Source organism: Microtus pennsylvanicus, chromosome 19 (genome assembly GCF_037038515.1).
Source record: "Microtus pennsylvanicus isolate mMicPen1 chromosome 19, mMicPen1.hap1, whole genome shotgun sequence".
Taxonomy (NCBI): domain Eukaryota; kingdom Metazoa; phylum Chordata; class Mammalia; order Rodentia; family Cricetidae; genus Microtus; species Microtus pennsylvanicus.
In genome coordinates this window covers 23,463,179-23,485,853 of record NC_134597.1, presented here as the reverse complement: position 1 = coordinate 23,485,853, position 22,675 = coordinate 23,463,179, and the positions used below count along the sequence as shown (strand labels likewise).

The 22,675-nt window shown below is 41.0% G+C and overlaps 1 protein-coding gene across 8 annotated transcripts in view; it reads right to left on the bottom strand.

The window, feature by feature from the left end:
• The window catches only part of Ahcyl2 (adenosylhomocysteinase like 2), a 156,509-nt gene that overhangs the window by 10,866 nt on the left and 122,968 nt on the right, over positions 1 to 22,675 (bottom strand). For all 8 annotated transcript variants that reach the window (XM_075953905.1, XM_075953906.1, XM_075953909.1 and 5 more), the window contains 5 exons: positions 21,585 to 21,701; positions 17,171 to 17,234; positions 16,664 to 16,752; positions 12,323 to 12,393; positions 8,980 to 9,074 (listed from right to left, as the gene is read on the bottom strand). In XM_075953905.1, coding sequence (XP_075810020.1) covers positions 8,980 to 9,074; positions 12,323 to 12,393; positions 16,664 to 16,752; positions 17,171 to 17,234; positions 21,585 to 21,701 — 436 coding nt within the window. The remainder of the gene's footprint in view (positions 1 to 8,979; positions 9,075 to 12,322; positions 12,394 to 16,663; positions 16,753 to 17,170; positions 17,235 to 21,584; positions 21,702 to 22,675) is intronic.

Below are 22,675 nucleotides of genomic sequence, written 5' to 3'. Positions count from 1 at the left end.
TTGGTTTATGTAACACATAAAAGAAGAAAACAAAAAAAAAAGAAAAGGAAGAAGAAAAAGAAGCTGAAATAGTAGTAATAATAATATTGGGAGAGAGGGGAGGTGAGGGGATGGGGAGAAATGGGGGGAGGAAGGCTGTGGCTGGGATATATTGTAGGAGAGAATAATGAGAACAATAACAACAACAACAACAATAGAGGTTTGATATGTAGCTTAGTGGACTGTTTTTGCCCAGCATGTATAAAACACTGGATTTGAACCCTAGTACCACAGATTAAATATTTATAAGTAAATGATATGAACAAACTAAAAAATAACTGAAGCAAGTTAAGAATATATAAAATATAAATCCTTTAGCCTTTGAAAACACCACATAGAGGGTATAACCACTGATGGCCAAGGCATACAGCTCCTTGGTAACACACGTATTTTACATTGAGATGAGATGTTAAGTAGTTCAGAACTTTATTGTTTCATATCATCCATCTTCCAGAGGAAAAGCAATCTTGGTGACTGGGAGCAAAGAGCTGACAGCACGATACTGAGAATCTACCGACTTAGGAAGTACACCTTGGGAAGAATGGTGGAATCAAGGAAAGGGCAACTGTTTATGAACATAAGAAAATGGCCCATGGTGAGAAGGGGCAGCATATGAAAGCACAGGAATGGCTCAGATAAAGGCAGAGTACCTTGACGGTCAATTTAAAGGAGGTTTAAAGAGGCATTTGGTTAACTTATCTCTACCACTTTCCGGGGAGGGTCAATGTCCTCACTACGAAAATGCCCTTTTGGTCATACACTCCCTGAGAGGAGCTTCCTACCGTATGGTTGGCACAAGAATAGCTCTTAAGTTCAACCAGCTAGGTTTGAGATAGGAGATCAGTGGTAAAATACAGAGTTGGGTTCAAACTCTGGTGCCGCCACTCCCAAAGGGGGCGGAAGGCCCAAGGTGGCTTTGCTGTGGACCTGCACTCAGTTACCACTGCACCAGGAAAACGATTGTACAGATACCACCTCCAGTGCTGGCACATGCCCTTGTAAGTGTGGTGTGCCTGTACACACTGAACTTACATGATTCTGAGCAATGCATAGCATCCCCCTTGCCCCCTGCCCCGGGGAACACAGCTGTGATTCCAGTTCCTTAAAACAGAATCAACAGCAGGCTTGGGTAAAACAATTCTTTGGTGGGAAAAAGGTTTTGAAAGCATGTGTATGTCGTGGCTTCTCACTAACTGCGAAGCAATAATCGCACAGGCCTTCAGGTGAGACAGGAAACGTGTGAAAGGCAGAGCTGGCCTCTAAGTAGCCTATCGCAGGGATTCTGGGATTCATGGAATTCATATTTTTCAGGAAAACAAGTGCAGCTTTTTAAATGGCTAACATTTTTTCATGAGCTATTCTTTCCTAAAATATACAGCAAGTAATATCTCAAAGTTAGGCAAAACCAAAAATTCCTACCCAAAGAGGGAAAAAAAAACTAAGTAAATTTTGGGCAAGCCATTTGGAGGATCTTACTCCATGTACACCCAGGCCACAAGAGCCTTGAGCTCTCTGTGTAGTTCAAGCAGGCCTCAACCTCATCCTACCTCCACCCCCAAGAAGTAGGAATTACTCTAAATTTTGATCACAAAGCTATCAGGTAGACATCTGAGTCTCCCGCAGTCAGAACCTGCCTTGAAAGCAATCTGACAACAAAATCTAGCTGGATAAATATTACACTAACTTGATTTATGGAGAATTTCTTCTCTAAATTTTGGTTACAAAAGATCAATTATCTATCACCTCTACTGCTTACACACTGAACCCGTCACCACCTTCACCATCTCAAAGAGCCTCTTGCTGTTCTTACCCCTACTCAAGCTCTAGAAGGGTTTTCTTTATACAAAAGCCAGGCTAATATTTAAAGAAATATCCATCAGATATATTTTGCTATTCATTTCTATTTAGATAAGAATCTAGTTCTTAGAACCCATAAAGCCCCATCTTACCTGAACTGCCTCCTCTATCCTTACCTCCTTTCTTGGACATTTTGTTACTGTCACCAAGCTTTATCTTTTAAAAAAAATTATACTTGCTAGGCGGTGGTGGCGCATGCCTTTAATCCCAGCATTCAGGAGGCAGAGGCAGGCAGATCTCTATGAGTTTGAAACCAGCCTGGTCTACACAGTGAGTCCCAGGACAAGACAGGCTCCAAAGCTACAGAGAAACCCCATTTCGAAAAACCAAACCAAACCAACCAACAAACAAAAACATAAGTATTTATTGATATACTTATTTATCTCTTTGTGTATATATTGGCACCTGCGTGGTATGTTTGTGGAGGTCTGAGGATTGTGTACAAGGACTGGCTGACTGGCTCCAGCGATTCAAGTCAGGCCTTCGGGCTTGATTATAGGTACCGATCGATACCTGCTGTCAGCCCCACCACAGCTTCTGGGCTCCTCATTTGCCATTCTGTTTTGTTTTGTTTTCCTTCTTTGCATTGGTGAGACTCAACCTAGGCCCCTGTGCATTCATTCCAGAGTAGTGTTCTACCACTGAGCTACATCCCTGCTTGATCATTCTCTGTGAATATACAGTACTCAGCTTGCTATTTCTTTCACTTAGCTTTGTCCCCAAGTATTATAGCCACAAAAATATCTTTTAGATCATTTCAATTAAAAGGTTGTTCTCAACATCCTTATCTTGCTTTCTTCATTCAATACAACACAGACAATAACTGTTAACTTATTTATTATCCATCTCCCACACAAGAATATAAACTCCACAGAGGCAAGATGTTATTCAATGCTTTTTCTTCAATCATTTAGAAGTTGGTACAGAGCAGGCCATGTATTCAGTATATACTTGCTAAATAATAAATGAACATGCTGGTTCTAATTATTGGCTGAGGTTGTTGTTTTCTTTGAGACAGGATCCTATTACAAAGTTGATCTCACAGCAATCATGAGTTTTTTTGTACTTTAAACTTTGTTTTACATGTTCTGTGACACCACCATCTAACACTAATAATTCAACTTTCAAAATTCTTCTGAGCAGCATCTTTTCTGGATCATTTAACTTAGTATTTACCTTATGCTGTGAAGGATTCAAAGAAAAGAGAGAGATGGCACTTGGACCCTGATGTGGCAAATATGGGGTCTACCTAGCAGTAATGGCAGAACCAAGCCTAGTTTCCACATGTTATCTAGAGCGACCCCTTTTAAAGAAAAAGTCATCATATTAAGACTGAGCCAGATTAGAAACCCTACGGCAGCTCCCTGTTTCTTCAAGAATATAACTGGTTCTGGGCCAGGTTGTTAGGCCTAAGAGATCTGGCCCCTCCGATCACTGGCCTCCTGTCACCCCTCAAACACAGCAGGTTTGCTTCTGCTCCAGGACATGTGAACCAGCTGCTGCTGCTGCTGAGAACGCTCTTTACCTAAAAGTCCACATGGCTATCCCTTCCACCGCAGGCTCACAGCTGGACGGCACAAGGTAAAGTAACAGCTGAGCACTCCATCCCCTCTCTCATGCGCTACTTCTTCTTGCAGTGGCTTTACTTTTAATCTTATGAATTTATATTATGAATTTATATTCATATATATAATGAATTTATATTATATTATGTGTTTTTCTTCTCACCTAAACACACGCTCTATGAGGGTAGGAATGTGTTATGCTCACTACTCCAAGCATCTAGACTGCAGCTGGCATACAGCAATCATACTATTTGTGATCGAAGGTAAAGGGTCTTGACCTTTATTCTGGGGAAATACTCATACTCATGTCTGGCCTGTCTTTTTTTTGTTGTTGTTTTTTTTTGCTTTTTAAGACAAGGTTTTTTTTTCTGTGTGTAGCTCTAGCTGTCCTGGAACTTCCATTGTAGATCAGGTTGGTCTGGCCTCGAACTCACAGAGATCTGCCTGCCTCTGTCTTCTGAGTGCTGGGATTAAAGGTGTGGACCACTACCACCTGACTGATCTGGCTTATCTTAAAGGGAGAATACTGTCACAAATTGAAGTTTGGTTAATCTACCAGTCAGAGGGGGCTAGAGAGGACCCTGGTTTAATTCCCAGCACCCATATAGTGACTCACAACCATCTGTAACTTCAGTTCCAGGGGATCCAATGCCCTCTTATAGGCTCTGAGGGCATTAGGTATGTGGCATATATAACATACATGCAAGCAAAACTCTCATACATATAAAATAAACCTAAAAACAAGAACCCCCCCCCAAAAAAAAACCCTCACCCCCCCCCCGAAAACCCAACTTTGCCAGTGAGAAGGGTGACAGCACACCTCCTGGAAAACAACTCAAAAGCAAAGGAAAAGCAGGCCTTGGAGTCCATGCACCTCAAGTTTTGTTTGTTTTGTTTTCTCAAGACAGGGTTTCTCTGTGTAGCCCTGGCTGTCCTGGAACTCACTTTGTAGACCAGGCTGGCCTCGAACTCAGAGATCCGCCTGCCTCTGCCTCCTGGTGTACACCACCACACACACCAGTTCAAATACCTGGATTTTGCACTTAAATTTTATTTTGAATCAATTGTATGACTTATTAGTTTACTTAATGTCTACATTTTCCAGTATAAAGTTAAGAATAAATCCTCATAGAGAGTCAAGGGAATGGGATGAGAAAAAGCAAAGGTAAGAAGTTAGTCATTAGTCATTGGGAGTTTCCTGCAGTTAGAGAAAGGCTTTCCTCCCTCCTCCATCTCTGACCATTTAATAAAGGTGCTCCTTCACTCACAGCACGTAAGTGAAACTCCAGAGGGCACTGCCCCCATCCCTGCCCAAGAACCAACTCTCAGCCTGACAAGTAACTGTAAGTAACTCTCAGCCTGACTAGTAATTGTAAGTGAACCACAGTGACAAGACAGTAAGGAAGCTATGGCCCTTAGACCCCAGGCTAGAAATAGATTTGGGAAGGTTATCTTGCTAGCTATTTCCTTCCTTCTTTCTGGTGCTGTGATGCATGGGTTAGACCTGGAGCCTCATGTGTGTGAGGCAAACACTTTCAATACTGACCTACATCCCCAGCCAGCTGTGTTATTAACAAAAGAACAGAACATAGGGTTAAAAAGAGAAACCACTATGATAGTATACATAAGCGACTCCAAAAATTCTACCAAAGAACTCCTACAGCTGATAAACACCTTTAGTAATGTGGCAGGATACAAGATCAACTCCAAAAAATCAGTTGCCTTCCTATACATTAAGGATAAGGAAACAGAGAGGGAAATCAGAGAAGCATCACCTTTCACGATAGCCACAAATAGCATAAAATATCTTGGGGTAACTCTGACCAAGGAAGTGAAAGATCTATTTGACAAGAACTTTAAGCCTTTGAACAAAGAAATTGAAGAGGACACCAGAAAATGGAAGTATCTCCCTTGCTCTTGGATTGGGAGGATCAACATAGTAAAAATGGCAATTCTACCAAAAGCAATCTATAGATTTAATGCAATCCCCATCAAAATCCCATCAAAATTCTTCACATATCTGGAGAAGACAATAATCAACTTTATATGGAAAAACAAAAAACCCAGGATAGCCAAAACAATCTTATACAATAAAGGATCGTCTGGAGGCATTACCATCCCTGACTTCAAACTCTATTACAGAGCTACAGTATTGAAAACAGCTTGGTATTGGCATAAAAACAGAGAAGTCGACCAATGGAATCGAATAGAAGACCCTGACTTTAACCCACAAACCTACGAACACCTGATTTTCGATAAAGGAGCTAAAAGTATACAATGGAAAAAAGAGAGCATCTTCAACAAATTGTGCTGGCAAAACTGGATGTCAATCTGTAGAAGAATGAAAATAGATCCATATCTATCACCATGCACAAAACTCAAGTCCAAATGGATTAAAGACCTCAATATCAGTCCGAACACACTAAACCTGATAGAAGAGAAAGTGGGAAGTACTCTACAACACATGGGCACAGAGACCACTTCCTACGTATAATCCAGCAGCACAGACATTAAGGGCCTCATTGAATAAATGGGACCTCCTGAAACAGAGAAGCTTCTGTAAAGCAAAGGACACTGTCACTAAGACAAAAAGGCAACCCACTGACTGGGAGAAGATCTTCACCAACCCCGCAACTGACAAAGGTCTGATCTCCAAAATATATAAAGAACTCAAGAAACTAGACCGTAAAAGGCTAATCAACCCAATTATAAAATGGGACACTGAGCTGAACAGAGAATTCTCAAGAGAAGAACTTCAAATGGCCAAAAGACACTTAAGGTCATGCTCAACTTCCTTAGTGATCAGGGAAATGCAAATCAAGACAACTTTAAGATACCATCTTACACCTGTCAGAATGGCTAAAATAAAAAACACCAATGATAGCCTTTGCTGGAGAGGTTGTGGAGAAAGGGGTACACTCATCCATTGCTGGTGGGAATGCAAACTTGTGCAACCACTTTGAAAAGCAATGTGGCGGTTTCTCAGGAAATTCGGGATCAACCTACCCTTGGACCCAGCAATACCACTCTTGGGAATGTACCCAAGAGAGGCCTTATCATACAACAAAAGTATATGCTCTACTATGTTCATAGCAGCATTGTTTGTAATAGCCAGAACCTGGAAACAACCTAGATGCCCTTCCATGGAAGAATGGATGAAGAAAGTATGGAATATATACATATTAGAGTACTACTCAGCAGTAAAAAACAAGGACTTCTTGAATTTTATATGCAAATGGATGGAAATAGAAAACACTATCCTGAGTGAGGTAAGCCAGACCCAAAAAGAGGAACATGGGATGTACTCACTCATATTTGGTTTCTAGCCATAAATAAAGGACATTGAGCCTATAATTAGTGATCCTAGAGAAGCTAAATAAGAAGGAGAACCCAAAGAAAAACATATAGGCATCCTCCTGAATATTAACCTTCATCAGGCGATGAAAGGAGACAGAGACAGAGACCCACATTGGAGCACCGGACAGAAATCTCAAGGTCCAAATCAGGAGCAGAAGGAGAGAGAGCACGAGCAAGGAACTCAGGACCGCGAGGGGTGCACCCACACACTGAGACAATGGGGATGTTCTATCGGGAACTCACCAAGGCCAGCTGGCCTGGGTCTGAAAAAACCTGGGATAAAACCGGACTCGCTGAACATAGAGGACAATGAGGACTACTGAGAACCCAAAAACAATGGCAATGGGTTTTTGATCCTACTGCACGTACTGGCTTTGTGGGAGCCTAGGCAGTTTGGATGCTCACCTTACTAGACCTGGATGGAGATGGGTGGTCCTTGGACTTCCCACAGGGCAGGGAACCCTGATTGCTCTTTGGGCTGACGAGGGAGGGGGACTTGAGTGGGGGAGGGGGAGGGAAATGGGAGGTGGTGGCGGGGAAGAGACAGAAATCTTTAATAAATAAATAAATAAATAAATAAAACTACTATAAAAAAAAAAGAGAAACCACATAAAATAAATTTTATCCAACAAGGGTCTTGGTGTTAGTTGGTCCCTACCTGGAGTGCTGAAGCTCAATCACAGCAGTCCTCCATGGAGATGAAAGCATGCTAGGATTGAGCCAGTCACCCAGAGAGAAGGATGGGTGTGCCATAAAATGCCATGGTAACTTAAAGCCAGAGTCAAAGTCATACTGAGAGATACTTTGCTAAGTCTGAAAAGAAATAAATAGCACCTCTATTAACTACTACTTGGACAACTTATTAGAGGTTTGGATGACTATAATCAGATTAGAGAAATATACCTGTCAGAATGGCCAAGATAAAAAAACACTGACGAGAACTTAAGCTGGAGAGGTTGTGGGGTAAGGGGAACATTCCACCATTGCTGGTGGAGTGTAAACTTGTACAGCTGCTTTGGAAATCAGTATGGCGATTTCTCAGAAAATCAGAAAACAACCTACCTCAAGACCCAGCAACACCACTTTTGGGTATATATCCAAAAGATACTCATTCATACCACAAGGACATGTGCTCAACTATGTTCACAGATGTAGTATTTGTAATAGCCACAACCTGGAAACAACCTAAATGCCCCTTGACTAACAGAAAATGTGGTACATTTATACAAAGGAGTACTACACAGCAGAAAAAAATAATGACATCTTGAAATTTGCAAACAAATAAATGGATCTAGAAAAAAAACCATACTGAGTGAGGTAACCCAGACCCAGAAAGACAAATATATGTCCTCACTCATAAGTGGCTTTTAGACATAAAGTAAAGAAAAACCAGCCTACAATCCACAACCCCAGAGAAACTAGACAACAAAGAGAATCCTGAGAGAGACATACATGGATCTACATAAGAAGGAGTAAATTGTGAGGGTGGGAGTCATGGGAGAGGGTAGAAAGGGACAGGGTAGGAAGGGAGGGGAGCAGAGGAAAATGTCTAGAGCAATAAAAACAACAGAAAAATACAATGATAGACTTTCCAGGTTTTAGGAATGCATAGTGTTACACAGTGGCTCTGAATTGGAGGTGATGCCTACAGACCCAATTATTGAAATCTAAAAAATATGTTAAGGGGAGACCTAGCCCAGGAAAGAGGAGAGAAAGGAAGCAACTGCAGTGTTTGGTAGACACAGCCCATCTAAGGCAGTGCACTCATCCTAGCCCACAGAGCTCTCTCCTTTAGTGTTTCCATGGACCAGCCTACTTATCTTTATGTAAAACTAAACATCCTCAGATGCTACCATGCTGACTCACAGTGAGTTTCTGTAGCTCCCAGTTCTCAACATGGAAAGAAAATGGATCACAGCCTGAGAAGGTAATCAAGCCTGGGTGGAAGGAGACAGTCGTGTGAAATGATTGACCGGAAGCTTTCCTTTGCACCTAAGCACAGGCCATGGGGCCGGTAAGTGAACAGAATGGACTGTTCCCCTGGGATAGTCATGTTTAGGGTAGCTGAGAATCTGTCTTTTCTTCTTCTGGTTTGTTACTTGAGAAGGAGAGACTGAAAGAAAAATAAAAAGGTTCTAGTAATTATCAGTAATGAACTTACCACATCAATCTCAGTGTTGGAATGTCCCATGTTACAGACGATGCAGCTATTCTTCATACGGTCCAAGTGCTCTCTGGTTACCACATTCTTGTTACCTTAAAAACAGAAGCAATACTCACATGAAAAGGAATGAAGCTAGACTCCTACCTCCCTCCTATAACAGGAACACACACACACATAAAATCAACCTCTCTCCTCTGTGTGTGTGTATACATACATACATACATGAAATACATTAAAATCAACTCTACATAGATCATATGTAGATCATTCTTTTTTTTTTTTTTTTGGTTTCTCTGTGTAGCTCTGGCTGTCCTGGAACTCACTGACCAGGCTGGCCTTGAACTCACAGAGATCTGCCTGCCTCTGTCTCCCAAGTGCTGGGATTAAAGGTTTGCACCACCACCGCAAATCCTTAAGAGCACAAAACTATAAAAATCTTAGCTGTAAAGAAATCTTAGAGGAATATAAAAGTGAATCTTTGTGACCTCAGGCTGAGCAACAGTCTACTCCCATAGAGCACTTTAAACATCAGCAGCAGAAGGAAATAGAGACCGGATTACATCAACACACATACAAAGCCTTGTCTTATGAACGACCACACCAAGGAAGTGTTAAAAAGACAACAAATAAAATCTTTGTAAATCAAATACCAAAATGGGATTCCTACCCAAAATGTATTTGGGACTCTTAAAATTCAGAAATAAAGATGAATAATCTAACTTTAAAGTAGACAAGAACTTGAAAGGATGTTTCTTCAGAGATACACATGGCCAAAGCAAGGAAAGAATGGAGAACACCACTAGCCATCAAAACCATATCTTACTTTATGTTCACTAGGATCATAATACTAAAATACACAATAATAAAATTGTTAATGACACAGAAAAGCTGGAGCTCTCAACAGTACAATACAATACAATGGTACAATACTACCATCACTTTAAAAAATAGTTTGGTAATTCCTTAAAACCTTAAAAGTAGAGTTACTATATGATATAGTGATTTTACTGCTATTCATACAAAGAAGAGAATTGAAAATGTGTCCACACAAAGTGTTGGATTCAATGTTTGCAGTGGCATCATTCATGATGACCCCAAAGTGAAACCAACCTAAATATCCATCTATTTTCATCAGAATACAAAAACTGTGCTATAGTCACATTCAGAAACAAAAAGAGATGGAATAGTAATACATATTATTATATAGATGGAAACTTGGAGGCATCATGCTAAGAAGCCAGTCACAAAATCTACATATTGAATGACCTCATTTTACATGGAATGTCCAGAAGAAGCGAATATGCACAGATAGAAAGAGGAATGGTTGCTTAGGGTTACAGGCATGTGAAGAATGGGATAAAGAGTGACCATTTATGACAGAGGGCTTCTTGTGGGTATGATGACAATGTTCTAGAATTAGATAATGGGATATTCTACAACATCAGTAAAAACCACCATACTGTATACTTTTCAGAGATAAACACTGTGCTATATGAATTATGTCTCAATAGAAAGTCATTGTAACAGTGGTACAATCCTATGAATTTCTTATAAAGTATTGAATTTTGGTGCTGGGAATCAACCCTAGGTCCTCTGAGCTATACCTACAGACAAACTGAATACGCATGAATAAAATACACAACAAGGGACTCATATCTCAGTTAAGCTATTTAAAATAAGCACATTCTATCCCTAGCACGGGGGAGGAGAGGAAGAACCAAGGGACTGATGAATAAAGCAGGAACAGCTCCTCATGGTCCTTGTCCTCTGCCCCCAGTCCTTGCTGAGGCTATAACCACATTTTATTTCCTCTCTCTGAGAATTATTTTTAAAAAGTATTCCTGATTTCTGGTTCTAGTATACAATTATAATAAGTTTCTTGATCTGAGGAAACTAGCTATTTTTTATATTCCTCCCTAAAATTAAAAATCTACCTGTTTGTGGCTGGAGAGATGGCTCAGCGGTTAAGAACACTGAGTGCCCTTCCATGAGGGCCCAGGGTTCAATTCCCAGCACCCACATAGAAGTTCACAGCTATTTTTAACTCCAGTTTCAAGGGACCTGACACCCTCACCCAGATACACATGCAGGCAAAACACCAGTGCACATAAAGTAAAAATAAATTGTATAAAAAGTTTACCTGTTTTATAATTAACACAATCACTTTACTTTTTCTAACTATGAAATTTTCTCTTTCCCTATCGTAATTTATAGGGACTATATAGAAGCATATTTGCTTTTTGGTTTCTTTGTTGGTTTTTGAGGTAGGATCCCACTATGTAGCTCTGGCAGTCCTGGAACTATGTGGACCAGGCAGGCTGGCCTTGAATTCAGAGGTCCTCCTGCTTCTACATCCTAAGTGCTAAAATTAATGGTGTGTGCCACCATGCCCTGCTGAGTATTTGCTTTTAGAGTGAAATAAAAGATGACAGGGCTGAGAATGGAGCTTGGTGGTACAGTACACATTCAGCATGCTTAAAGCCCTGGTAATAATCACTGGCACATAGTATTCAATTTCTAGCTATGTCCTAGGAGGGTAAGGAAAGGGGAGACATAGCAGCCATAAAGGATGGAGAGAAACCTTCCTGAAGGTCTATGCTTGGGCAGGGCTCTAAACAGGTAGGAAAATGTGAAAGAGATAGACTTTTTTGGCCCACTATCTCTGGTGTGTGTGTGTGTGTGGTTTATGTGTTTATTTCTGTCTGACTCCACGGTGCTGAAATTAGAAGTGCACGCCACCATGCTTGGCTTTTTAAAAAAGATTATCTATTTCATGTGTATCAATGTTTTGTCTACATGTATGTATGTGCACCACATATATGTCTGGTGCCCACAGTTAGAAAAGGGTGTCAGGTCCCCTGGAACTGGAGTTATATATAGATGGTTGTGAGCTATCATGTGGGTATTGGGAATTGAACCTGGGCTCTCTTTAAGAGCAACAACTGTTCTTTGTTGTTGTTGTTTGTCAAGACATAATTTCTTTGTGCAGTCCTGGCTGTCTGGAATTTGCTCTGTAGTCCAGGCTGGCCTTGAACTCACAGATTTCAGAAAGGCATGTGCCACCACTACCCAGCAGCAACAAGTATTCTTAACCACTGAGCCAACTTTCCAATCACCCTTGCCTGACTTTTTTTTTTAACATGGGTTCTTAGAATCAAATCCAGGTACTCATGTTTATTAAGGCAAGTATCTTACCAAATAAGCCACTCGACTTCTCAACCCCTACTTCTTGCTTCAATAGTTTGGATTTATCCAGAATATTTTCAATCATCTTTTACGTGCTCCATGAAAAAAGCATTCCCAAATCTTACTCCCCCCACCTGAAACCTCACAGCCATACCTGTACAAGTAATGACAATGTCCACTTGTCGGATGACTTCATTTAACTTCACCAGTCGAAATCCATCCATACTGTAGACACAAAGCAGGATCAATTAAACTAAGCCAGTAGATGGGGAGCTTTTCGTGAAAGCTAGCACCAAGATCTCTAGGTAGTTACAACGCCGCTTCTTAAAGAGCTAGACTGTGTTCAGGGTGTTCATTTTGTTTGGTTTTGAAGACAGTGTCATTGTGTAGCCCAGGCTGGCCTCAAACTCAGGATCCTCTAGCCTCTTCCTCCCAAGAGCTAGGATTACAAGCATGTACCACATCTAGCCTGGACTATTCTTCAGTCAAAAGCCCAGATCATTTCCTGAGTTTACACAAGAGAAATGTAAATGTTCCCATTGCATCACTAGAATTAGTTCTTCCTAATAATAGGGAGCCAAGCAAGGACAGTCATGAGATTCCCAAAACAAATGTCTATAAAAAAAAATTGGCCACTATTTTCACTGAGCCTGTTCTCCCAAGATCATCAATTATTTTCTGAAATAAAAAAACCAATATTTTCTTAGTATCTTATAGTACTTGATTCCTCTGCCACATTAAGCATAATTTACCTCCTTAAACTGAGTGCCCCCCTCCCTGCTCGGTGGTGGGAATTGAGCCCAGGACATTGCATAGGCGAGGCAATTGTGCCGCATTTGGCTACACTCTCAGCCTTTCCCTGTGTTTAAATGGCGGCACTCCATGGGGTTCTTCACTGGACTCTTTTGTCCTTTCAGTACTGGTTTTGTCCTGCCTCTCGCCCACCAGGTGGGATTAGAACCCAGGCATCAGATAACAAGGCAGACCTCCACACCAATCTCCATCTCCAGCTGCAGTTTATTTTTTTAACTTACATCTCTGGGATGCTTCATAACCAAGGATTGCATACTCCCCCAGATACCTCCTCAAAGTCCCTGAGGAGGATCCCAGACTGACTTTGTTGGAAGATGAACTCATTATCTTCTACACTCTTATCTATTTTTCCTCTGTATTCTCTGCCCTGGTAACCTGACTGTATGAGCCAGGTAAACTAAACATTTCTTCCAAATTGAAATTGTAACCAAGTTTTGCCTTTTTGCCTTTTTGATCCTTTTCTTTCTTTCTCTCTCTCTCTCTCTCTCTCTCTCTCTCTCTCTCTCTCTTTCTTTCTTTCTTTCTTCTTCTTTTTTTTTTTTTGGTTTTTTCGAGACAGGGTTTCTCTGTAGCTTTGGTGCCTGTCCTGGAACTAGCTCTTGTAGACCAGGCTGGCCTCTCCCAGAGATCAGCCTGCCCCTGCCTCCCAAGTGCTGGGATTAAAGGCGTGTGCCACCACCGCCCGGCTTTTGATCCTTTTCTTAATTCCTTTAAAGTCTCTTGAATTTATGGGCCCACACACCCCTTCCGGTGGTTTTGAGACAGGGTCTGTACTTACTTTGTAGACTTGGTTAGCCATAAAATGGAAGCAATTCTCTTGAGGGTCCGCGAGTACAGGAGTGTGAGCCTCTGGCCTAGTTCTGTTCCCTTTTACTCACGCATGCTGGCGTTCCTAAGTTCAGGGCAGTGAGGCTTGGCCCAGTCTCACTGTCTCTAGGTTACATCTCAATATCATTTTGCATCGTGATTTATATCACTTCCATGTTTAAGACATTTCAGGGTAAGACTTAAATTCTTGTACACACTGCCATATGATACTTATCTCAGACACTACCACTCCCCAAATTTACCCTATCTGTGAGCTCCTTAAATATGCCATGCTAGCTTTTGTTTGGAGGCTATGCACTTGCTCCTTGTACAGGCCACATACTTTCAAACTGAGGAAGAAAACAAACAAAACCAACTGCACAACTTTTAATATAGCTTTGTTGATGTTTCTATCTACATTGCCTCGGCCTTCAGTTAAGACACTTCTTGTAGCATGAATAATAAAAACCCAGAGACAGGTATTGGGGTTCATGTTGAAGATCAGAAAAGCAAAGCAGTCAAGCCTCTAGAGAGTTCTTACCTCTACCAAGGCTCAGACAAAGGGGGTGATCATGTCCTCAGAGTAACTGTAGACTGCAGTGCTCTCCAACAAACCTCAGACTGCAATGAGTTCTTGTGTAGTGATATTTCATTTTTATTTTATTTTTATTTTAATAAATAAAGCTTGCCTGAAGTTCAGAGAGTAAAAGAGCTGCACTGATCAACCTTAATGCAGTGGTGACACACACCTTTAATTTCAGTAGCCACACTAGTTTGTCAAAGAAGTCGGGTGGTGGTGGCGTAGTGGCACGTGCCTTTAATCCCAACACTCAGGAGGCAAAGGCAGGCAGATCTCTGTGAGTTCAAGGCCAGCTTGGTCTATAGAGTGAGTTCCAGGATAGGCTCCAAAGCTACAGAGAAACCATGTCTCAACACCTCCCCCCAAATAAAACCCCAAACATCTGAGACTCCAGCACTAGGGGATCTGAAGCCTCTGGCCTGTGCCAGTGACTTAATAGCCTCGGACAAACAGCTCTTTCTGTGAATTTGTACTCCACATGTTGGGCACCAAATGTAGCACTATTAATAAAAACCCAGAGACAGAAATTGAGGTTCAACCTAAAGGTCAGAAAAGCCACTGGCTCTTACCTCTACCTCAGTCCTAAGTGGCGATCCTACCTCCAGGAATCTCAGGATGAGACTGTCTGAGAGCTGTCTCCTCCTGTTTTAGTATCCTCTCCAGGGCTGGGATTAAGGGCGTGAGTAGCAGGACAGAGAGGAATGGCTTTATTCTATCTTAGTGTCCTTTCTTCCAGAGGCTTAGTGGTAACACTGAACAGAAATTATCAAACATAGATATATACTACATAAACTTCGGCTTTGAAGTAGCTTTTAGTGACCATGGCATTTCTCATTCTGTGGAAGATGGAGATAATTTTAGTAACATTTACCATTTAGTAAGGATCCATTTTGTGACAGCGGTTCTGAGTCCTGTTATATATTTATTATTTAATTTATGATAGTGTATAATAATTATTTTAATTAATTTTCATAATACTTTGAGGTATGGATAGTAATCTACATTTTACTTTATTTATTTGATTATTATTAGTTTTCAGACAGGGTCTGACTATGTAGCCCTGGCTGTCCTGGAACTCAGTATATAGACCAGGCTGGTCTTGAACTTAGAGATCCTCTTGTCTCTGCCTCCCAAATGCTGGGATTAAAGATGTACCCTGCTAGGATCCACATTTCAGAGAGGAAAAAGGAACTTTAAAAATGTTTAATTTAGATTTGAACCTTAAGAATTCTAAGAATACTACAATTTCCCACATATTACTCACACAAGAATCAGCAGGTTTCACCCTTAGTTTGGATTTGCCTGACATTTTCTCATATTAGAAAATGTCCTGTATATATAATTAATAAATAAATCTTTAAAAAAAAAGGGCTGGAGAGATGGCTCAGAGGTTAAGAACACTGACTATTCTTCTAGAGGTCCTGAGTTCAATTCCCAGCAACCACATGGTGGCTCACAACCATCTTCAATGAGATCTGGTGCCCTCTTCTGGGGTGCAGGTATGCACACAGGCAGAACACTGTATACATAATTAATAAATAAATCTTTAAAAAAAAAAAGAAAATGTCATTATATCAGAAGGTCTCTGACACAGCCTATTGGATGTTCCTCCCCTTTCTTCTTTCCTGTTGATGACTGAACTCAGGTCTAACCTAAGCACTAAGCAATACTTAACCTCTCTTTTTTTTCTTTCTTTCCTTCCAGCAGGATCTCGAGAACTCTGTAGCCCAGGTTGGTGAAACAAGGTCTTGTTGTATAACCAAAGTTGGCTTGGAATTCACAATCTATTTGCCTCAGCTTCTGGAATTAAGATTACATGCTTGAACCTTAAAAAAAACATACTCTGTGTGTAGAGTGTGCATGTATATATGCACGAATGATGTGTGTGTGAGGGTGCCCGCAGGCCACGGTACACCTGCGGGGAGGTCAGACAGCTCTGTGAAGTTGGAGAATTTAGGTCATCAGGACTGCACAGTGAGCGCTTGTCTAGGGCCTCTTTCTCCCCAGTGCTCGGACTAAAGGCATGCGCCACTACGCCTGGCCTGCCTTTCTTTTTGGATCATTAATTTTCAAAGGAGCAGGGATTACATATGTGGAGAGAACCAAAGCATCCTGTCACCATTTCCACAGGGATTCTAAATTTTCATGTCTCTGGAGCAGAAGTCCTTGACAAGAGAGAACCTTAGGTTCCCTTAGCAGCGTCCCTGGATCTGGGCATGAGGCAGGCAAGGCAGTTCCAGTGGGCATGCTGGACAGCAAGGCAAAGGAGGAGCAGGTAACCCTTCACATACTCACCAGGCTTGCAGGGCACAGATGGGGTCGATCTCAGTCACATACACAATGGAACCCATGGCCTTCAGAGCAGCACAGCACCCCTTCCCCACCTGGACAGGGAAAGAACACACAATAAAGTCAGCCAGAACACACTTCTCAAAGCTTCTGGGAAAGCAATTTTGCTGAACAGATTAGTGCTTGGGGAAAAGCAAGAAAAACAAATAAATGTCGTTCATAAACAAACCCCTGGACCTGCTTAGCACATTCACATGCACAAGAACACCCACATTCACGATTCATCATCAAACATAAGCTGCAGAACATCACAAACAGCGGTGCTGCAACAAGTCAGAAAATCAACTCGAGAAAAAATACAAAGGGAAAAGCAAGGTATTTAACTAGGGACTTCTAAAGTTATATGTTCCATCTAAAGTGGTACATGAATACACTTAGGTCTGGGTGCAAAACTCTGGAACAGTTCATCAAAATGCATTTTAAACATTTAGCAAGGAAAAGATTGAACTTTACCTCTCCATAGCCACAGACCACCACCTGCTTCCCACCAAACATCATATCTGTTGTCCTTTTCAGTCTAGGGGAACAAAAGCAAAGTCCAGTCAGTAAATCAGAAGAAATGTTCTTTTGTTTCTACAGGAGGTTTGTGCTTTTGTTTTGAATTTTTTCATCTTTGAAGGAAAACAATAAAATACATATTTGTCCATCTAACCAGTTCTAGTTGCATGAGAGTTTTGCCCCCTTCCACTTTAATCTTCCTCTCTTTTTGGGAGTCGTGCAAAAAGATGTAGATTACACAGTAGCTTGTAAACACAAAAGCAGTGGACACTTTCATACTGTGAATCGATATGGGGAAAAAGAAAAGATATAAATAAGACAACAGTAATCTTAATTTAGGAAGTGAAAAAGTTCTGGCTTAAAAAAACATTATTCTAGCTTACTGTTTTAGAAATATAGCATAAGTAATGCATTTAGAAGTATCAGGAGGCCAGATGGTTTTCACTGATTCAATAGGGAAAGTAATGGACAATAATGCAGAGAGGCCGTGAGTGAAACCTGCTGGTGCTGACTATACAGACAGTGAGCTTTCTGGGCTGATTCCAGAGCAGATATGGTCTACCTTTATATCTGGTTCTCTGTGAAACTGATCCTTGCTGTCTCCACGATTTCTGGAAAGAACATCTAGGAATGAATGAGTTCTGGTTTCTCTTTGGGTACAATAAGGTAACATTTTCTGAGAATCTTGATCAAGACAAAAGGGTTTCAACTAAAATCCAGTCTATTTTGAGATACACAGTCCCTCCAGATACTACTTATTTATCCATCTGCTTACCCCTTCTGGTACAAAGGGTCTATAAATGCCCAAAGGAAAGTAAGAATCCTATTAAAGAAAATGACTTGGCAACTTCACTCCACGGATACAGCCGCATGAACCTTGATGAAGCTCACTTAATACTACTCAAGTGTGAGGATGCTGCCACTACAATCAGATGCCATGGATTAGCAGAGTGGCCTTGCAAGGGCTAGCAGAGCAAGGACAACCAAAAATATCTATTTCTGAACCTCACTTTCCTCAAGCCCTTCCTCATCCCTCCCATAGGGAGGGTACCCTCTCTCTGCAACTACACATAGCTGTGGTGATGTGGAAACTTCATTCACATTGCTGCTCTGCAAATGACGGCCAAGCTACAGACATGGATGAATTTCAGGTAGGCAGTGATTTTCCTGTGATCTCAGGATCTTCCTCAAGGATAAAAGACAGAAAAAAGGATCCTCAGATCTGTCTCAAGGATAAAGGGCAGAAGAGACTTCAGTAAAGGAAGGATTGGGGGAACATAAGCTACCTGGTGCTATTTAAGATCCATGACAATTTCTTATGTTAACTCTTTGGTTTTTCTAGCCCCAGAACCCTACAAGAGTTAAAACTCTTTTATAATAACAACAACAACAACAACAACTCTTTTTTATTTTATAATTTGAAATTCCTAGCTGAGCTCCTTTGGAGTTATTGAGCAATCTTTCTTCCTCAAAGTGGAATCTCAGTCACCACCACCCAAGTAGAGTCAGCAACGCCTCCCTTGCTGTTTAAGGTGCTGTGTGTGTGGTGATGAATCTTGATTGTAACTTGATGGGATTTAGAATCACGGCACCAAACCTCTGGACATGTCTCTTGAAGGAGTTTCTAGATTATGTTAACGATGTGGGAAGACCCTCAACGTAGGCAGTACTATTCCATGGATGGGGCTCCTGGACCAAATAACAAAGATAAAGGATGCATCGGCATTCCTATTCTTGCGAACTATGGATGCAATGTGACCGGCAGCCTCAAGTTCCTGCTGACATGACTTCCCTGTCATGATTTGATTTGATTATACCCTAAACAAACCAGGCCCATGTTGCTGTTGTCAGGTATTTGGTCCTAGCAACACGTAAAGTAACTAATACAGCAAGTAACCATCCCAGAACTATAAGTCAAACAGTAACACCTTCCTCAAGTGGACTGCTCTCTCAGCCCGGGGGCCTGTCCCTCGACCCCTTTTCTATCTGGTTTTGTGAGGCAGGATCTTATACAGCACAACTTGACCTCAAGTTTGTTGTACAAGGGAGAATAACCTTGAACACTCAACCCTCCTCCCTGGCCTCTGAGCGCTGGGATTACAGATGAGTGACTCCTCTCTGGAGCACTTTACCTCTCTTTCATCCCTCCTGCTCTCGGCTCCACTGAGAGAACAACCGCCCTTGACCCAGTTGCAGTTCTACACTGTCTGCAGGTACCAATGCTCTTACCGCTTAGCAAATTTAGATGAACAGTTGACGTTTCCGTGTTTCTTCACTGTGAAATCTAACCTTACTCTTGCTTAACTGCTTCTTTCTTTGTCACTTTCGTACTTTCTAACTTAAAGATTCTTTCTTACCCAAGGAGTAGACTATGGTTGGGAGGGAGTCTATCCATTTTTCTGAACTAGTAGAGCTATCTTCATGTATCTTTTACCGACCCTGGTAAAGGCCAACTTTAGGTTCACGTATCTGGTACTTGGGGAATCTAAAAGATAGTCGTGGGTAGATAAGTATTTTAATAAAATATATACATTACTATAAATATGGTCAAAACTGAGGTATTTGTCACACTGACCCTTTCATGTGGACACTCTATTGCTGACCACTGGGCTAAGAATTTATTAAAATGCTTAGTCTATCTGATACTACTGTCTCCATACTAATACAGAAGGTAAAAATAGTTACAGTGTGCATTGAACATTCGACCAAATGAAAGAAAAATAAAACAAAACAAAAACCAACCAGCAAAAACCTTCCTCAAGATCTAACTTAATTCTAAAACTTACTATATAGAGTTCTAGAAAGACAGGCAAGGTGCTGGGTTTGGAAGCACATGCCTGTCTTCCCTTGGAAGATTGAAGGAGAACTGTGACATTGAGGGCAGACTGGGATATGTATCAAGTCCCAGTCAGCTGTGTCTACATAGTGAAATACCACCCCCACTTTTTTTTTAAGAGAAAGGTAACAATACTGAACAACTCATTTTGTCTCATTTAACCTTCATTAACAACTCCATGAATTAAGCATAAAATTACCATTTTACAAATGAGGAAATATGAAGAGGGTAAGAAAAGGATTATAGTTACAAATAAATAAATGATCCAGCATTTAAACTGAGGTCTTCCTGGATCCAGTGCCTGCGGTGACATCACTCGACATGAATGGATAGGAATTTGGTTCACAGAATCCTTCTTCATTTTTCTATTAACCCATGTGAAAGAAATACTGCATTTGGCAAATTCTAAACCATCTTGATGGTTTCTTTTAGAAAATTACTTGGGAACTATGATTTGGATCTAGAATGTTCCCAAAGTTCCACATGCAGGCGTTACTAAAAACTCTTATAGTTAAAAACTGTAAGAGGCAGAGTCTAGTGGGAGGTTTTCTAGAAATCGGAAACACGCTTGTGACGGGGTGGAGAGGACCTAGCTCCTTCTTTGCTCTCTCTTTACGTCTCACTCAGAACGTGAGCAGCTTTGCGTCATCACGTGATCTAACCACGTGCAGCCTCACTGCATGCTTCAAAGCAAGTGTGACCATCTGAGCACAGACTAACGCCTCTAAAACCCTGAGCCAAAATTAATCTCTTATGTTCAAAAGTTGATTACATCCAGTATTAGTCACACTAACAACGCTGACCACACATGGGGTCTTCCTACAAACACAGGGTGGAGGTGGAAGCTGAGCGCTGTCAGACCCTGCAGTTCTTACAGGGCAGGGAAACCTGAAATGCCTTCGGGGATTAGTTCTTTGTTTACCACAAGTTTCTAGATAGTCAAGAAATTGTTTGACAGTAATAACATGAGAATTATATGGCATGTTACAGGAACCATGACCTGAAATAGGATCACCTGAAGCTCCTTTCAAAATCACTTTTATGCCATTTTAATGACACAAACTCTGAAAGGATCACAAAACACAAATGAACTCTGCTTCTAATAGGAGCTAATCTCATTTCTTTTTTAAAATTTTATTTATTTTTATGCGTATGAATGTTTTATCTGCATATGTTGTCTGCATATGTGTACCATGTGTGTGCCTGGTACCTGTGGAAGCCAGAGGAGGGCACCAGATCCCTTGGGACTGGCACTCTAGATACTTGTGAGCTGTCTTGTCGGTACTGGGAACCAAATAGGTCCTCTGGAAGAGGAGCCAGGGCTCTTAATCACTGAGCCATCTCTCCAGCTCCCAGGCTCATTTCTTAAGTGAAAGAGATTTTCTTGCTGTCGTGATAGCAACAGAGCTCTGGGTTATAAAGTCTGGGAGTGATGTGGTGAGACACGAAACAGTTCCAGGAATAACTAAAACTGAAGAAGCTGGAACTTTCCACTCAATAACCCAAGATCATCTCAAAGATAACAAACATTACCCATCAAGAATAGATTCACGGCAACAGTAGAGGTTATCAAATTTCTGTTTAGTGACCGAGTCATTGACGTTCATGGCTGGAACACACAGCTTCCCTGCTTTGGATAGCTGGTATAACCTGGAGTGGGAGAACAACGAGATATTACAATCTACTGTTGGTTTATGTCAGATCTCTGAAATATATCGATAGACTGAGCATGACAGCATAAGACATGACAATTTCATCTTACTAACAGATTCTGGGAATCGGATAATGTGTTTCTAGAGGCTGTACACAACTTAGCAAAAAGGCTCATATTCAAAAAAATCATGTGAGAAATGATTCTTTGATCCAACTAAATTTCAAGATCTTAAATGAAAAACTTAATTGTGCATATTTATTTTATTTTTCTAAAGACTAAGACTTTTGTTTTGAAGCAGGGTCTCATTGTGCAGTTCTGGATGGCCTGGAACTATGAACTCACAGATCCGCCAGCCTCTACTGGCATCAAAGGCATGTACTACCATGCCCATTTTAAGACTGAGACTTAAATTTGTTTATTTTTATGTGTGAGTGCTTACTTGAATGTATGTATGTGTAACACATGGTGTTTGGTGCTTGTGGAGGCCAGAAGAGGGTGTTAGATCCTCTGGAATGCGAGTTGCAGATGTTGTGGGATGCCAGGTGGGTGCTGGGAACCAAACCTGAGTCTTCTACCAATGTAGTAGAAACTCTTAACCACTGAGCAGTCTCTCCAACCTGCATATAAATTTTATGTCCCTTTCAAAGATAAAAGAAGTAACTGGAGAGCTTGAGAAGTGACTTGCAGTTGAGAGTGTCTTTTCTGCTTCTCCAGAAGGCTCACACTGGATCCCATCAAGTGGTTTACCAGCACCTGACACTCCAGCTTCATGAAATTTATTTTTTTAATTAAATACATTTACTTGTTTATTTATTAAATCTAACACCCTCGTCTGACCTTTTTGGCCACTCACAAACATAGCATACATTCACACAAACACACATGGATACACATAAATAAAAACAAAAACAAATCTTAAAAATAGCTTTAATAGAAATAATTTTAAATACTTTAAAATCTAGCATAATCC